Raw genomic sequence first — 18206 nt, 5'->3', positions numbered from 1 at the left:
TAATTTTGGTAGCTAAAGTAAAAAAAAATAGAGCAGTAAAACCGCCACATGGGTAAAATCCCTAAAAAGTGTCTGGTCCTTAAGGTACAAAACAGCCTGGTCCTTAAGGGGTTAAGATGATAAGGCTGCTTTCACATCTTTATCAAAGGTTCTTTTTGGAGTTTTCGGCATTGGACCATTGCATAGCAGCATTCTGCTTAATATTTAATTAGTCAAACCATAGAGTCAGCAATGGCATCAGATGATGTAATTACCAATGAGAATCCACATTTGAAATGTTTGTGTTGCTGGTATTCTTCTTCTATTCTCAATATCATTTGACAGAAACTTTTAATTACTTGCAGGAGAGTTAATGAGGAGCGCCTCTGGAGAGTTTGCGGATGATCCATGCTCTTCCGTGAAACGTGGGAACATGGTCCGAGCTGCACGAGCGTTGCTGTCCGCGGTTACAAGGTTACTTATACTGGCTGATATGGCGGATGTCTACAAACTACTTGTTCAGCTGAAAGTGGTAAAGTACTTTTGTTGTGTACTTCAATATCTGCCCTATTCTGGATGAGATTCGTGAAGTTCAGTTCAATTGCACCAAATAGTTAAATTGTTTCATCGGCCCTCATTTCCACTGATGTCCTGTCCTGGATATGTCATCAATGGTTGATGGACAAGGGTCCCGACTGACAGACCCCATCCATCCGCCGCCCATTGTCCAGTGCAGCGGGCCAGAAGTTGTCATCAGCAGACAGAGGAGGAAGTGTGGGTCGCGCTGCTCCTCCACTTCCCGCTTCTCTCCTGGTCAGGACGCCACACCCAGTCCTGGCTAGGAGAGAAGCAGGAAGAGAAGTAGCAGCATGGCGCTTCCATCGATTTCAATGGGAATGAGGCCGGCACCTGGACTTGCTGCACTGACAGTGGGTCAGACAATCAGCTGATGGATGGTGTTCCCGAGTGGCTGACCTCTGTCCGTCAACTATTGTCCAGAAGATAGGTCATCAGTGAAAAAGAGGGCAAACAACCCTTTTAAGTTATGTATTACTTTTAAAGGTGGAAGAAGGAATTGTCAAACTGAGAAATGCCGGCACGGAGCAGGATCTGGGAATACAATACAAAGCCTTGAAAGCGGAGGTTGACAAGTTAAATATAATGACTGCAAAACGGCAACAGGTAAGTTATGAGTCAACTTTTATCACAACTGTATACTTTCCGATTTGATTCTGTAAACATCTACATCGCTAACATTTTTTACTTTATTGGAGTTGTATATAGCTAAAGCTTAAAGGGAACTTGGCCCATCCCCCAAAACACCATAAACTAAGTTATGGGGCTGTTAGGGGACATGGCAGGAAGCTGGGGACTGCACTGTTTTATACTTGGTCGTTTCCTAGTTCCCGTAGTGTCCCACCCTGAAGTCAATGCACAGCACGAAACTCAGACTTGTATAGGAAAGTGGCCACAGGACTCAGAGAATAGTCAATGGAAGAGCGAGCACAGGACTCAGAAAATAGTCAATGGGAGAGCGAGCACAGGACTCAGAAAATAGTCAATGGGAGAGCGAGCACAGGACTCAGAAAATAGTCAATGGGAGAGCGAGCACAGGACTCAGAAAATAGTCAATGGGAGAGCGAGCACAGGACTCAGAAAATAGTCAATGGGAGAGCGAGCACAGGACTCAGAAAATAGTCAATGGGAGAGCGGGCACAGGACTCAGAAAATAGTCAATGGGAGAGCGAGCACAGGACTCAGAAAATATAGTCAATGGGAGAGCGGGCACAGGACTCAGAAAATAGTCAATGGGAGAGCGGGCACAGGACTCAGAAAATAGTCAATGGGAGAGCGGGCACAGGACTCAGAAAATAGTCAATGGGAGAGCGGGCACAGGACTCAGAAAATAGTCAATGGGAGAGCGGGCACAGGACTCAGAAAATAGTCAATGGGAGAGCGGGCACAGGACTCAGAAAATAGTCAATGGGAGAGCGGGCACAGGACTCAGAAAATAGTCAATGGGAGAGCGGGCACAGGACTCAGAAAATAGTCAATGGGAGAGCGGGCACAGGACTCAGAAAATAGTCAATGGGAGAGCGGGCACAGGACTCAGAAAATAGTCAATGGGAGAGCGAGCACAGGACTCAGAAAATAGTCAATGGGAGAGCGAGCACAGGACTCAGAAAATAGTCAATGGGAGAGCGAGCACAGGACTCAGAAAATAGTCAATGGGAGAGCGAGCACAGGACTCAGAAAATAGTCAATGGGAGAGCGAGCACAGGACTCAGAAAATAGTCAATGGGAGAGCGAGCACAGGACTCAGAAAATAGTCAATGGGAGAGCGAGCACAGGACTCAGAAAATAGTCAATGGGAGAGCGAGCACAGGACTCAGAAAATAGTCAATGGGAGAGCGAGCACAGGACTCAGAAAATAGTCAATGGGAGAGCGGGCACAGGACTCAGAAAATAGCCAATGGGAGAGCGGGCACAGGACTCAGAAAATAGCCAATGGGAGAGCGGGCACAGGACTCTGAGAAGATGGAACCATAGGCTTCTATTGCTCAAATGGAGATCAGTAAGGTATTAGAGAATGGTAGTTGTGTCGAAACTATTTGGGTAAGGTCCTGTTTACATCTGTGTCACAGGCTCTGTTCAAAGTCTCCGACACAGATCTGGCAGGAAATGCCGGACGAAAAAGTTGTGCATGCAGGAATTTTTAGTCCGGTAAAAATGCCGGTCAGGTGGAAGAACCGGACGGACCGCACTTTGGTCAATGGGGTCCGTTTGCTTCCATCCTGTTCGTCCAGGAGATTCCGTTTTCTTGCTGCCATAACGGAGTAGGAAGATAGAATCCTCATGCAGATGTCAACTTGGTCTGAGAATACAAGGAGAGAACAACAGAAAGGACACCATTGTAGGCATTTACTATAGGCCGCCTGGACGAGCAGAAGATATGGATGAACTCTTTCTACATCCGATGGCCAAGTTCCAAGTTCTCAGAAAAGTACAACATAGTGATTATGGGAGATTTTACCGATCCAGACATTTGTTGGGAATCTCTGCCCGGTAACAGTAATGGATCCAACAAATTCTTATCCGCTCTCGCTGACAACGTTATCTTCCAAAAGGTAGAAGATAAAAATCCACTTGTGGACATCTAATGCGGATCTGCGTAAAGAAGGGATTTGTGGAGATGTAAGACCTATCACGTTTTGACTGCGCTCTTATTCTTGATTTTAGGAGTTGAAGGATGTGGGGCACAGAGATCAGATGGCTGCCGCCCGTGGGGTTCTGCAGAAGAATATTCCTATCCTGTATACGGCTTCCCAAGCGTGTCTGCAACATCCTGACGTCGCTGCTTACAAGGCCAACAGAGACCTGATCTACAAGCAGCTCCAGCAAGCGGTTACTGGCATCTCTAACGCGGCACAGGCCACCTCATCGGAGGAAGTGGCTTCCCAGCATGGAGGGGGGGAGCTGGCTATTGCGCTAAACAATTTTGATGTAAGTTTTAATGTTACAACATTTAACCCTTTCCAATCCACTGTCTGACGTCTGAAGACATTCTCATTTATGGCTGTACAGCTCTGATGTCGGAAGACGTCCAGCAGGGTATTCTTACTGTATATTACTGGCCGCTCCGTTGTTGGGAGCCTCTCCAGCATGTCCCACACCACAGTACAGGCTCTAGCCAGCAGATGGTGCTATTGTATAATGGCAGAAAGAGAAAGCCCCCTAGGAAACCCTGCATCCAAAATTGGATTGCAAAGGGTTAATATTATAAGTCCTTTATATAAATGTCTCGGAAAGTGACGGCATACGGAGAGGATAGCCCATATTTCTGATTTGTTTGGCGTGAATTACATAGGAACCCACGGTTTCTGAGAATGAAGGGACCGCAGTGCTTATTTATACACTTCGTTTCACTGCGCTTCCAGCAATGCGGGGAACCTCATGATAGCCCTCTGTTCCCTTCACAAGTGCAGGTAGCCGGGAGCACAGATGTGCAGGGAAAGTCTTCATTTACTCTCCTTCCCCAACCAACATCTTTTCTTCTGGCTAGATTTTGAAGTTGTTTGTGCTTCCAACCCTACTTAGTTTTTTTTTTTTTTCTTTTGCTCCTTTTTCACTCTTTTTGGCTCTTTTTTTTTGTTCCTGTTTTCACACTGTTAGGCCTCATGTCCACGGGGAAAAGAAGAATTAAAATCCGCAGCGGATCCGTGCCCCATAGGAATGCATTGACCACCCGCAGGTAGATAAATACCCGCGGATGGTCGATAAAAGTGAACTTAAAAATTTCTGGAGCATGAAAAAAAATGGACAAGCTCCATTTTCATGCGGGTCTCCCGTGGGGACGGCTCCCATTGAAGACTATGGAAGCCGTCTGGATCCACGGGAGATCCGCGCCTGAATTAAACTCTGTTTTTCCCTTCTTCGCAGCCGGATCTTCTTTCTTCGGCCCGGCGTACCGAGCACATCCGCCGGGCCGAAGGAAGAAGATCCGGCCGCGAAGAAGGGAAGACCTGCACCGTCCGCAGCAGGTGAGTTTATTGTTATTTTTAGCCTCATGTCCGCAGGGCAGGAGGGACCCGCTGCGGATTCTCCATGGAGAATCCGTAGTGGCCCTGATTTTCCCCGTGGACATGAGGCCTTAGACTACTGTACATGTGCGGGTACTTCTCATGAGATAGCTCACTCTACCGTAAAGGCTAATCAGCAGATCTTCACAGCTTCCTAAGTTGTGTGAAGCAGTTACTTATTGCCCCTTTCCACGGGCCAGCAGTTAGGTAAACGACTGCAGGGGCACTGGCGTCACCACTAAGGTCGTCGGTGCTCGTGCAGACCGTTTACACGGAAAGACCTCACCGCTGGATCGTGGGCTTCTCGTTGGTTTTCACCTCCTATGGGGAAGCTGGGAGCCAACAATGGTTTTTAACCAGCGATTTCTGTGAATGATTAGAATCGATAATTGTTGCGTGTAAATGGGCCATTAGTTTTGTAAAGTAAGTTTTTCTATACAATGCGAGAAATTAAATTGCCCTTTGCAATGAATGTTGCAATGAATGATCGGTCCAGCCCCCACACACCCCTGTGTAAAAACAGCAAACATTCTCTTTAACATCATATCTGCAGCTGCATCCCCCTCTTCCCTGTCTTCCATTTACTGCTTTACCTTAGGCTGGATTCAGATGAACGTATATCGGCTCGGTTTTCACGCCCAGTCGATATAGGTCGTCTCTCTCTGCAGGGGAGGGGGGGAGGCTGGAAGAGCCAGGAGCAGGAACTGAGCTCCCGCCCCCTCTCTGCCTCCTCTCCGCCCCTCTGCACTATTTGCAATGAGGAGAGGCGGGACACGGCGGGGCTAATTCATGCAATTTAGGCCTCCACCTCCCGCCTCATTTCATTGCAATTAGTGCAGAGGGGCGGAGAGGAGGCAGAGAGGGGGCGAGAGCTCAGGTCCTGCTCCTGGCTCTTCCATCCTCCCCCCCGCAGATGAGGACACCGTATATCGGCTCAGCGTGAAAACCGAGCTGATATACGTTCATCTGAACCCAGCCTTAGACTATGTGGTGAGTTATGAGATAGATATGCTATATTCCCCTACACATAGATATAGTTTAAGTTAATGAAATTTTGTATATAAGTAAAAACATGGAATGATCCATAGCTGTGTTTTTTTGTTTTAGAAACAAATCATTGTGGATCCTCTCGGCTTTACTGAAGAAAGATTTAGACCATCCTTGGAGGAGCGATTGGAAAGTATCATCAGTGGGGCTGCTCTTATGGCCGACTCCTCCTGCACCCGTGATGACCGCCGGGAAAGAATAGTAGCCGAGTGCAACTCTGTTCGACAAGCTTTACAGGATCTTCTCTCCGAATACATGGGAAATGTAAGGACTATTAACTTCTTATTTCGCCTTACTACCAAATAGTAATCAATAGAGATGAGCGAGCATACTCGCTAAGGGCAATCACTCGATTGAGCATTGCCCTTAGCGAGTACCTGCCCGCTCGGAAGAAAAGATTCGGCTGCCAGCGCGGGGGAGCGGTGAGTTGCGGGAGTGAGCGGGGGGGGAGAGAGGGAGAGAGAGGAGAGAGATCTCCTCTCCGTTCCTCCCTGCTCTCCCCCGCCGCTCCCCGCCCCCCCCACCCTCCCCCGCCGACACCCGAATCTTTTCTTCCGAGCGGGCAGGTACTCACTAAGGGCAATTACTCGAGCGAGTATGCTCGCTCATCTCTAGTAATCAAGTCAGGTGAATATAGGAACATTTGCCTTGTAAATAATGGTATAGGATAGAATGGTGACTAATTGGGGGGTCACGTCTCCTCTGCTGCCCTACCTCACAGCAGCACAGGACATACAGGGAGCCGCTGAGATTGACAAAAATGTGTAGTTTTTTTATTCGGTATTTTCATGTAAAAAGCCATTTATGGCTCTGTTCACATGACGGGGATTCCGTTGAAGAGAAGAGTAACGAAGAATCCAAAGGCATTCCTGTCAAAATGATGAAGACGACAGCAGAACCTGACGGACCCCATTATGTGTCAGTGGGCGCCGTTTGCGTCCGTCATGTGACAGATTGTGTAATTCTTCTTCTTCTTCTTTTTTTCTGCTCCTTGCACGAAAAAGAAAAGCAAAACCTTCTCGCAGGCCTCAATGCTGCCAGGCCTGAAATTGATCTATAGCTTTCCTTACACATGAACTACCGTGTTTCCCCGAAAATAAGACAGTGTCTTATATTAATTTTTGTTCAAAAAGGTTTAACTTTTTTACATGTATAGCTGCCTGGACACGATTTAAATTGACTTTTTTAATGAACTGTCAGCAGGGCTTAATTTTGGAGTAGGGCTTATATTTCAAGCATCCTCAAAAAGCCTGAAAAATCATTTTGCATCCTCAAAAATTCTGGAAAATCATGCTATGTCTTATTTTCAGGGTATGTCTTATTTTCAGGGAAACAGGGTAGTATGCAGAGGGCCCCAGTGACTATAATGGGGTGCTTCCGGCATTGCGACCCCCTGCATGCTGTACTATTTCGTCTACGACTGTGCTGAAGGCTGCAGTCTAACCTCCACTGCAGATGTACCTCATTAAAAAAAAGTTTAAAAATCTTAACATTTTACACATTTCCTTGTATTTAATTTTTAGACTGGTCGGAAGGAAAGAAGTGACGCCCTAAACTCTGCAATAGACAAAATGACTCGAAAAACACGAGACTTGCGCAGACAGGTAAAAAAAAGTTAAAAATCCATTTTTAAATGTGTTTTTTTTTTTCTTGAACCGGCAGGAACATATTTTAGTCCCCCAAATTAATGCCTTTTGTTTCGCTTTTTCAGATTTGTCCTAATTCTTTGTATTCTTCCTAGCTGCGTAAAGCTGTTATGGATCACGTCTCCGACTCCTTCCTGGAGACCAATGTACCACTACTTGTTTTGATTGAAGCTGCCAAGAATGGAAATGAGAAGGAGGTGAAGGAATATGCCCAGGTGTTCCGTGAACATGCAAACAAGCTAATTGAGGTAAAAATGCATAAAAAGGGATTTTTGTTCAATAGCAATTTATCATTCATGATTCTGTTTTCATCATCACACCACCTAAACATGTTACTTTTTAAAGGGGTTGTCCCGAGCCAAAACGCAAAATTTTAAATCTGCACATTCCCCCAGTCACCCCCCCGGCATAAAGCAGCCCTTTAAACCGTTTAAAAACCGCTTCCTACTTACTGTTGAGATGAAATAATAACTTATAAAGTTCAGCAGCTAAGATGGCGCCTGTGTTGTCCCGTCCCACGGTGCATCGCGCTTCCAGGAGGCCTTCATGCGCTCCGGCAGCAGCTGCGTTCTGGCTCCGCCCCCTTGTACGCGTCATCGCGTAGCTCCGCCCCCGTCACATGTGCGATTCCAGCCTCCTGATTGGCTGGAATCGGCACATGTGACGGGGGCGGAGCTACGCGATGACGCGTACAAGGGGGCGGAGCCAGAATGCCGGCCCGTGTCGGAGCGAAGAGATGGGAGAAGACCCTTCTGCGCAAGCGCATCTAATCAGGAGATTAGACGCTTAATTAGACGGAGCCATGGAGACGGGGACGCCAGCGCAGGGAAGGTAAGTGAATAACTTCTGTATGGCACATATTTAATGCACGATGTATATTACAAAGTGCATTAATATGGCCATACAGAAGTGTATACCCCCACTTGCTTTCGCGGGACAACCCCTTTAAGTCCTATAAAGTGCTATTCTCACAACAGCATTTAAATTGCCCGACGGATACAAGGGCCTTGCTCTGTCTCCCAAATTCCCACCTCCCAATCTCGCTATGAGGCTGGATTCAGACAAATGTATATCTACTGGGTTTTCACGCCCGGCTGATATACGTCGTCTCTCTCTGCAGGGGGGGGAGCCTGGAAGAGCCAGGAGCAGTGCTCTGATCTCCCGCCCTCTCTCCGCCTCCTCTCCGCCCCTCTGCACTATTTGCAATGTGGAGAGGTGGTATGGGGGTGGGAACTTAGCCCCGCCCCCATCCCGCCTACTTTCATTGCAAATAGTGCAGAGGGGCGGAGAGGAGGCAGAGAGGGGGCGGGAGCTCAGTTCCTGCTCCTGGCTCTTCCACCCCTCCCCCTGCAGATGAGGACATCGTATATCGGCTCGGCGTGAAAACTGAGTCGATATACGGTCGTCTGAATCCACCCTGAGATTGTGCGGGGTGTTGTGCCTTGTGACGAGTGCCTGCAGAAATACAGTATACTGTGATACTGAAGTATTGCAGTATGTTGTATAAGCAATCAAACGATTGCTAGTTCAGGTCCTCTATAGGAACTTCATTTTTTTTTCACCTTACAAATTTTTAAAAGTATTTCAGTACATTATAAGGTGTCATGAAAATAATACAACTCCTCCCACAAAAAAGAAGCCCCTCCTATGGCCGTATCGATGGGAAAAATAAAGACGTTAACGGGTTTTTTTCAAAGCAGGGAGGAAAAAACGAAAAATCTCCTCAGGTGTGAAGGAGTTCAAACATCCGCTGGAGTTATACTGTCTTTATATCCATATATATATATATTTTTTTTTGTTCTTCACCGTGTTGATGATTTGCGTACATATGTTACATCGTGCCTTGCTCTTGTAGGTGGCCAATCTGGCGTGCTCCATCTCTAATAATGAAGAAGGTGTTAAACTTGTTCGCATGTCTGCAAATCAGCTGGAAGCTTTATGTCCTCAGGTAACAGGCAACATTTCATTTGCTAGATGTTCGTTTTATCTTCTTGTCATTGGGGAACAATATATGGACTGCACACTCTTCTGTATCACACATTACAAAGGGCCTTTCTATAGGATAAAGTCAGCAAGGCTGGCTGCATGGCTCTGCATCCACAGCCTTGCTCTCTCCATCCCTGTTCTCCCTTGCCTAGAGGGACTCTTATCTCTGGGTCAAGTGGGCGGTCCGCACCGCTGTCTGGGTCAAGTGGGCGGTCCGCACCGTTGTCGGGGTCAAGTGGGCGGTCCGCACCGTTGTCTGGGTCAAGTGGGCGGTCCGCACCGTTGTCAGTGAGTGATCCCAGGCTATGTGAGTTATGGAAACGGCGTAACATGGTCCTGCTTGGCTTCTTCCATAATCTCTGTTGCCACATACAGTGGGGAGGGTGGGGGAGGCAATTCTGGGGATAGATTTGTGACTTCTGCATCCCACATCCAGGTGTAGATGCTAAAAGGGTTTTAGTTGGGAATGCCTATTTAACTACACTGTGGCCGGTTACATACTATTATATGACCTTTTTCATTACAGTTATGCTTTGATGCAAAATTTCATTGAGGCGCCCCTGAATGTAAAGTCTTGGGAGGCATTTTCAGAGGGTGGCGGATGACAACTCTTGTATTTGTTGTTTGCTATTACTTTTATTTGAGTATGTCATGTGAATAAATGGCGCCTCTCGACAGAGGGGTACTGGATCCTTGGGTCTGCTACTTCCCATGTAAATGGGTTGGATCATCAAAAGGACTTGATCGTTCACTACTAATTAGAGATGACAATTACTCGATTGAGCATCGCTTTTTTCGAGTAACTGCCTACTCGGGCAAAAAGATTCGGGGGGGGGGGGGGGGCGGGGTGGAGATGGGGTTGCAGTGGGGAACAGGGGGATCTCTCTCTCTCTTTCCCACCCACCACCCCCTGCTCACCCCCGGCGCCCCCCGAATCTTTTCACCCGATTAGGCAGTTACTCGAAAAAAAGCGATGCTCGATCGAGTAATTGTCCTAAACGAGCACGCTCGCTCATCTCTACTGCTAAGATGGAAATAAGTGCTTATGTTTGCTTGCGATTACATTCTATATGTTGATTAGGTTCTTGAGTCCATGTGGTTGTAATAAGGAGTCCGTCATGTGGGAGTAGGTGTGACTTACAATACTTTTCGTGGTCCGACATTACATGTGGTCATGATTAAGGGCTCTACCGCCTGGAACACGTAAACTGCGGTTTCCTCTTCTGCCGCTCCTATGTTGTTGCCATTCCAACACTGCGGGACGTTTTATTCTATATTTGATCTGGAAAGTTCCTGGATTCTATGTTCTTGTTTGCATTATTTGTGGATTAGCACGTAATATACATTGTAGTAATTTTGCAGCTGAGAGAACTACGTCATGTGTGCAAGGGGCTAGAATAGTGGCTGCAAGCTCTTCTAAGCGGGAGCAAGTCTAGTGTTCTGTGGAGCCGCCCGCATGGACAAGCCCGCAGACGGTACTGCAGCCCACCGCTGCCCTCATGCATTCAGTCGCTGCTCTCATAGAATGGCTTTAACACATTTCATGTAGATTTCAATGGAGAAATATATTACACCGCTTAACCCTTTGCAATCCAATTTTGGATTCAGGGTTTCCTAGGGGGCTTTCTTTGTCTGCCATTATACAATGGCGCCATCTGCTGGCTAGAGCCAGTACTGCTGTATGGGACATGCTGGAAAGGCCCCCGACAACAGAGCGGCTAGTAATAGACGGTAAGAATACCCTGCCGGACATCTACCGACATCTGAGCTGTACAGGCTTCAATCAGAATGTCTTTAGACGTCAGACAGTGGATTGGAAAGGGTTAAAAGAGCTGAAGGTGATAGATCGTCTATTCTCCTTCTCAACGAACAAGTGAAAACTGTGATAAATCATGTAATCGAGCGCCGGTTCTAATGCGTATCTTAACACGCCGCGACCAAACCTGTTCTTTCTTTCTGTTAATGAAGGTAATAAACGCGGCTCTGGCGCTCGCTGCTAAACCTCATAGCAAAGTCGCTCAAGAAACGATGGATCTTTTCAAGGATCAGTGGGAAAAACAAGTCCGTATCTTGACAGATGCAGTTGATGACATCACGTCCATCGATGACTTCTTGGCCGTTTCAGGTAGATCTCTCACTTTTTTTTTTTCAAACCTGGCCTTTAATTTTGTCACATTATGTCCTTAAATGGGATGTAGAGTTATCAAGGGTGTCGTACCAAAATATGTTATCACAGCAGAGGTGATACCTTTATGATCAGTGGGGGTCTGACTGCCGAGACCTTTGAGAATGGGGGTCCCTGCATGTGGGAAGTGGCGGTCGTATGTGTGAGCTGCCGCTCAGTTCAATGACTACACTGTAAGTTGCCCGGTACAAGGACTCTACAATGTTCATCACTGTCCTTTAATGAACACATTAGTGGTGTGCACGTGGGATTGCGACTTCCTTCATGCATGGACCTTCAGGACCACCGCTTTCAGGGTTGATGGGTTCGCAGCGCTCGGAACCTACTGATCATAAAGTTATCGCCTATCTTTTGGAGAGAGGATAACTTTATATACAGGCGCAAACCCTTTCACTTTGGGTTGGTACCCTTTTAAGACATGGGTAGAGATGAGCGAGCATACTCGCTAACTACTCGAGCGAGCAGTGCCTTAGCCGAGTATCTCCCCGCTCGTCTCTAAAGATTCGGCTGCCGGCGCAGGTGACAGGTGAGTTGCGGCGGTGAGAGAGGGGGGGGGGGGGGGAGAGAGTGAGAGACAGATCCCCTGTTGCCGGCCCCCGAATCTTTAGAGACAAGCGGGAGGATACTCGGCTAAGGCACTACTTGCTTGAGAAGTTAGCCTTAGCAAGTATGCTCTAGACATGAGCGTATTGAATAATGAAAAGCTGAAGATATGACTGCTTACACTTCGTTGGTCACACAGTGATCACATCTTCAAGGAAAGATTTTTAAAAAATATAATTTTTTTCATAAAGTGGCAGAGATATATTATTACACTTTGTCAAAAAAACCACTAGAAGGAGTGGATGTGGGAGTGCACACAAGGTGACCGGGCTCGGGGCGTAATCGACAGACCACCAATAGAGCGGAGCGTCTGATCATTCAACCAGCACCAGCAGCGCCAACTGTTTCGTTATCCGCCATGCAGAGACAGGGGGCGCCATCGTTACACCCCTGTGTCTGTTGCATCCACTTCCAGGCACTTGGCTGAAGAACATTTGGTCTCAGGGTGCCCATTACTAGTATGGCCTTTGACACCCACCGTCACCCTCCATTTGAGTCTTTAGGATTAATCCCTCTGTTATTGGGATTTGCACATTGCGTGCCATCTGACGTTGACGTGGGCCAGAGTTCACTCGCTACAACCAAGCGCTCATAAATTGCGCAACCCTTGTTTACGGACACCGCTAAGTAGGTGTTCCGCTTCAGTTAGATGAAGTGGGACAACCACTAAGAACTTCTCACTCGGTGCCCTGCTGGGGGCCGTGTGTGTAAGGACCAGCGGTTCATGGGTCCCTCGTGCCCTCATCGCCAGCCCTGTCACATGGGCTGCTGCTGTGCGGCACAGAGGAGCCCCGGTTCTCGTCCCCTCCCCTGGCCGCCAACCTCCTCTTCGCCACCTGGTTGCTAGGGACGTGGTGGGTGTTGCCCCGCGTTGCGTCCTCGGTATTATGGCAACCAGGCATGTGTCTTATTCCCTGCCTCCTGCAGGCCTGGGGGCAGGTTCCCCAGTGCTGCTGGGTGCACTCAGCTGCTGTCAGACTCCCCGCCCCAATCAGCTGCTGGGGCGGGAGCTCTGACAGCATTTAAACCTGCTTGTGTCTGCAGACCAGTGCCAGTGTTAGTTTGGTCTTCCCGCTACACCAGCGTACTTCTTGTTGTGACTCCTGATATTGACTCCCTGTTTTTGACCTGACGTTGCCTTTGCCTGACCCTCTTGTACCGCGTACCCTCTCGTTGCCGACCCGGATAGTCTGACTCTCCTTGCTGTTGTTTGTTCCAGTGTCTGTCTGTTTGTTAGTCCTGGTGTTCCCCTTACTTAGTGAGTGTAGGGACCGTCGCCCAGTTGTCGCCCTGCGTTTAGCCCAGGGGGGCAAGTAGGTACGGACAGGGGTTGTGGGTATTTTCAGGGACTTCCAGTTTCCCGGACCCCGAGTCCTGACAGTGTGGACATGGACTGACAGTTGCTCACAATCACTCGTTTGAGCAATTTCGTGCGACTATTGGCCCGTTCAAAGGTACCTTTACACTTTATGGAAATGATCGTGTTCAGTGGCCCTAAAATTGTCCTAAACGGGCACAGATCATCCTGCCTGCTTTGTCGTGGGCGCAGATCATCCTGCCTGCTTTGTCGTGGGCGCAGATCATCCTGCCTGCTTTGTCGTGGGCGCAGATCATCCTGCCTGCTTTGTCGTGGGCGCAGATCATCCTGCCTGCTTTGTCGTGGGCGCAGATCATCCTGCCTGCTTTGTCGTGGGCGCAGATCATCCTGCCTGCTTTGTCGTGGGCGCAGATCATCCTGCCTGCTTTGTCGTGGGCGCAGATCATCCTGCCTGCTTTGTCGTGGGCGCAGATCATCCTGCCTGCTTTGTCGTGGGCGCAGATCATCCTGCCTGCTTTGTCGTGGGCGCAGATCATCCTGCCTGCTTTGTCGTGGGCGCAGATCATCCTGCCTGCTTTGTCGTGGGCGCAGATCATCCTGCCTGCTTTGTCGTGGGCGCAGATCATCCTGCCTGCTTTGTCGTGGGCGCAGATCATCCTGCCTGCTTTGTCGTGGGCGCAGATCATCCTGCCTGCTTTGTCGTGGGCGCAGATCATCCTGCCTGCTTTGTCGTGGGCGCAGATCATCCTGCCTGCTTTGTCGTGGGCGCAGATCATCCTGCCTGCTTTGTCGTGGGCGCAGATCATCCTGCCTGCTTTGTCGTGGGCGCAGATCATCCTGCCTGCTTTGTCGTGGGCGCAGATCATCCTGCCTGCTTTGTCGTGGGCGCAGATCATCCTGCCTGCTTTGTCGTGGGCGCAGATCATCCTGCCTGCTTTGTCGTGGGCGCAGATCATCCTGCCTGCTTTGTCGTGGGCGCAGATCATCCTGCCTGCTTTGTCGTGGGCGCAGATCATCCTGCCTGCTTTGTCGTGGGCGCAGATCATCCTGCCTGCTTCGTCGTGGGCGCAGATCATCCTGCCTGCTTCGTCACGGGCGCAGATCATCCTGCCTGCTTCGTCCCTTCTTTCTAACAGACCCATAAAACATCCAAAATGTAAAAATATTCATAAATTGTAAGTTATAGGCAAGAGCAGTAGTGTTTTAATTCTCCTTCCACACGTGGATATATTGGCCTTTTATTTATCTATTCTGTGCGCTGACCATTTGCTATCGATGAAACGTGCCGCCAAGTACTTTTAATTTGTTTTTTGAGGAGCGGAAGTCAGAAGAGATGGCTGCACCTCCCGGTTTTACTTTAGTGACAACAGCCGGTGCAAGCAAATAGAAAAAAATATATAATAACTGGAATTGACTTTTGGCCACTGCTGTAACTTTTTCATAATTGTATGATTTTGTTTTTTTATCCTAGAAAATCATATTTTGGAGGATGTCAACAAATGTGTCATAGCGCTTCAGGAAAAAGATGTTGATGGTCTGGACCGTACGGCCGGTGCCATACGCGGCCGCGCAGCTAGAGTCATTTATGTTGTCACTTCGGAGATGGATAATTATGAACCTGGCGTATACACGGAGAAAGTGCTGGAAGCGACCAAACTCTTGTCAAATACAGGTACAATGGCTGCTCAGGTCTGCAGGGTTTCCTTTTGTGTTTGATAGGGGGCGGGGCAGAACTTGGCTCCGTCCCGCCCATTGCAAACAGTAGAGAGGGGGCGGGAGCTCAGTGCACTAGCCTCCTCCCCATTATATCGTCTGGGCGTTAAAACCCGACCAATATACGCCCGTCTGAATAAGTCCTAACCGGAATACCGGTCTCCTCCTGTAAGTTTGTTTCTGTAGTAGTTCCATGTAACAGCATTGCACAAACTGAGAATCTGACTAGAAAATGACTACATAACCCCAAGTAGACCTGAGCTGGTCAGAATTGAGATCACATGACCATCTGAGGAAAAAAAGGCTGGAAGAATCAGACAGAAAAAGAAATAACTTAAGGTAATATTAGCCCACTTCTGTACACTGGGGGATAGCTGCGTAATAAATGAATAAAAAAAAACCAGAACGGAGTGGCCCTTTAAGAATGTGCATTCCGCTGGTGGTATACTCATTATGGACTCTGATTATGCGGTAGTATCATAAGGAATCCTGTGGCATTCGATGCGATGTAGAATACTCTAAGAAATTAACCCTTTCCAATCCACTGTCTGACGTCTGAAGACATTCTGATTGAAGGCTGTACAGCTCCGATGTCGGAAGACGTCCGGCAGGGTATTCTTACTGTATATTACTGGCCGCTCTGTTGTTGGGGGGGGCCTCTCCAGCATGTCCCATACTGAAGTACATTGTGTAATGGCAGAAAGAGAGAGCTCCCTAGGAAACCCTGAATCCAAAATTGGATTGCAAAGGGTTAATGAAGGATTAAACCAAAATCTTTGGTAGGAAGACTTGTGTATGTGGGCTTTTGAGATTGAAAGGGGGTTATTGTCTTCAAGGTTTTTTTTTTATCTTTAAGCAACTTATGGAAAGGTTTGAGGGTAGAGTTGGAAGCATACTTTGAGAACATTAAGGGGCCAAAACAGGCACGTCACAGTGGGGAGGAGCCAAAAACTGGGGCGGGGTCGAACACGGCTTGATGCTCGTTCGAGTAGCGAGCACCATCGAGTACGCTAATACTCGAACGAGCATCAAGCTCGGCAGAGTATGTTCGCTCAACTCTAGCCTCTTTCTAAATGACCCAATTTTAAATATGGTCTTTATGAGAAACCCAAGATTAGCATTCAGAAAAGCCGAATCTTTGAAAAGTAAAATTGCTCCCTCATGTCTAAAAAAACAAAAATGTAAAAATTGGGACGTAACCTACATTTATTAGTCAGTACTCCTTACAGGTAATCTACTCTATGATTAACGCTTGTATACGATACTCGAGTACCTCGTCAGGTTTAACAAGCAGGAGACGGGAGAGCAGTGTGAGTCAGGGTAGTTATTGTGAGTCAACTAATCGTTGTATGGACTTCCCTACTATTTCACCGCACTCTCGGCCTTTCTGATAAGGCATGAATGATACAGTCATCAGCAGTCTACATGTTGGGAGGGATTTGCAGAAAGACAAGGAGATTGGAATCTGGTGGTTAGGAGAAGAGTATGGAAGCTACCAGGAGGAACTGCCATTTGATAGATGCTGATGTAATCCTGTAGTTCACGGGAAGTCCTTCACACGGCAGAGTCTGACATGGACTGGCAGTTCACAGAGGATCACATGATATAGCGGTCCCTAACGAAAGCGTTCAAAAATGGGTGGATGCAACTGAGCTGGGCTGAAACTAATTATACTGCTTAGGTTATTACTGGTAAGTTAGCATTGTATGTGCTGCAGGGAGCTATGGATGGTGAAAGTGGCAGTAGGTAACTTGGATCACAGTGGTTATCACCAGCACTTTCCTCCACCAATGCCATCTGCAGTGGTTGAAATGGGTGTTTATGCTTTTTACAGTCAATGATAATCGTGACGCCAGTGCCGTTTAGCACAATGATGGAATTAATAGCAGTAATGCAGAAGCAGAGAGTAAGGTTGAATCAGTGGTGGTCAGCAAGCTCTGGCAGACTCCTCGCACACTTCCTACCTGTGCGGGACTTTCTCGGCAAGCACCGGAAGACTCCTTGCACACTTCCTACCTGTGCGGGACTTTCTCAGCAGCACCTTAAGCAACTGATCCTCCAATTCCAGGCTTCTCACACCACTGTCTTCTGGCAAGTGACGTTATTTCTCACATTTAGCAGACTGGCCAATGAGAAAAAAAAAATCACTTCCTGCAACCAATAGCAAAGGTCTATTGTACCCTGTTGCTAGGCAGACTTACTCATCAGGGGTGCTGCTTTCACCCATTCCTGAACCTGGGGTTATTTCAAAAAACTACCTCAGTTTTTCATTAGAGAGTCATAGTATCCTTCTGGGTCACTACATATGTCTGAAAGGGGTTAACCTTTGCAATCCAATTTTTTATTCAGGGTTTCCTAGCGGTTTTTCTCTTTCTACCATTATACAATGGTGCCACCTGCTGCCTAGAGCCAGTACTACGGTATTGGACGTGCTGGAGAGGTCCCCCCGACAACAGAGCGGCCAGTAATATACAGTAAGAATACCCTGCCGGACGTCTTCCACCATTGGAAGCTTTACAGCTTTCAATCAGAATGTCTTTAGATGTCAGACAGTGGATTGGAAAGGGTTAAAAATGGGTCTATAAGAAAAGGAAGTCTTGATGCATAATTGTATTTCGCGAGCTGCACTGTTATGCTGGAGTCAGTGCTGTTGTCTGTCGCTTTGAGTTGTAGGCTCCGCAGTCCCGTTCTACTACGTGTTTTGAGCTGTCAATGTTCTTTTCAGTCATGCCACGATTCACAGAGCAAGTGGAAGCAGCAGTGGAGGCTCTCAGCGGGGACACCAATCAGCCGATGGATGAAAATGAGTTCATTGATGCATCTCGTTTAGTGTACGATGGGATTCGGGATATCCGGAAGGCAGTGCTAATGATAAGAGTAGGTTTTACAAGATTTATGTTAAATATTCCATTTGGGCAGGCGCTGCTCATTTTGGAAAGTGATGAGACAGAACAGCAAATTTACAAGTTTAACTTGAGTTTATAATCAACCATGGGACTAGTTGTTACTTGAAAGACAATGCTGACTTTTTACATGCCTCTTCCAGATGGCCACCGTAACGGCTGTAGCGGCCAAACCCCGTTACTTATTACCCTTACTTCGCCTCGAGGCCTTCTCCATTATTTATACAGGACGGCGCTGCTGCTCCT

The 18206-nt window shown here is 47.7% G+C and overlaps 1 protein-coding gene across 1 annotated transcript in view; it reads left to right on the top strand.

The window, feature by feature from the left end:
- The window catches only part of CTNNA1 (catenin alpha 1), a 49449-nt gene that overhangs the window by 23681 nt on the left and 7562 nt on the right, over positions 1-18206 (top strand). The window contains exons 4-13 of the mRNA XM_066590421.1: positions 345-511; positions 1042-1161; positions 3220-3483; positions 5667-5870; positions 7130-7210; positions 7348-7500; positions 9108-9200; positions 11207-11363; positions 14816-15016; positions 17783-17934. Coding sequence (XP_066446518.1) covers positions 345-511; positions 1042-1161; positions 3220-3483; positions 5667-5870; positions 7130-7210; positions 7348-7500; positions 9108-9200; positions 11207-11363; positions 14816-15016; positions 17783-17934 — 1592 coding nt within the window. The remainder of the gene's footprint in view (positions 1-344; positions 512-1041; positions 1162-3219; positions 3484-5666; positions 5871-7129; positions 7211-7347; positions 7501-9107; positions 9201-11206; positions 11364-14815; positions 15017-17782; positions 17935-18206) is intronic.

Source organism: Eleutherodactylus coqui, chromosome 2 (genome assembly GCF_035609145.1).
Source record: "Eleutherodactylus coqui strain aEleCoq1 chromosome 2, aEleCoq1.hap1, whole genome shotgun sequence".
NCBI classification, from domain to species: Eukaryota; Metazoa; Chordata; class Amphibia; order Anura; family Eleutherodactylidae; genus Eleutherodactylus; species Eleutherodactylus coqui.
The sequence above is the reverse complement of the archived record's forward strand: the minus strand, read 5'-3'. Positions and strand labels throughout refer to the sequence as shown.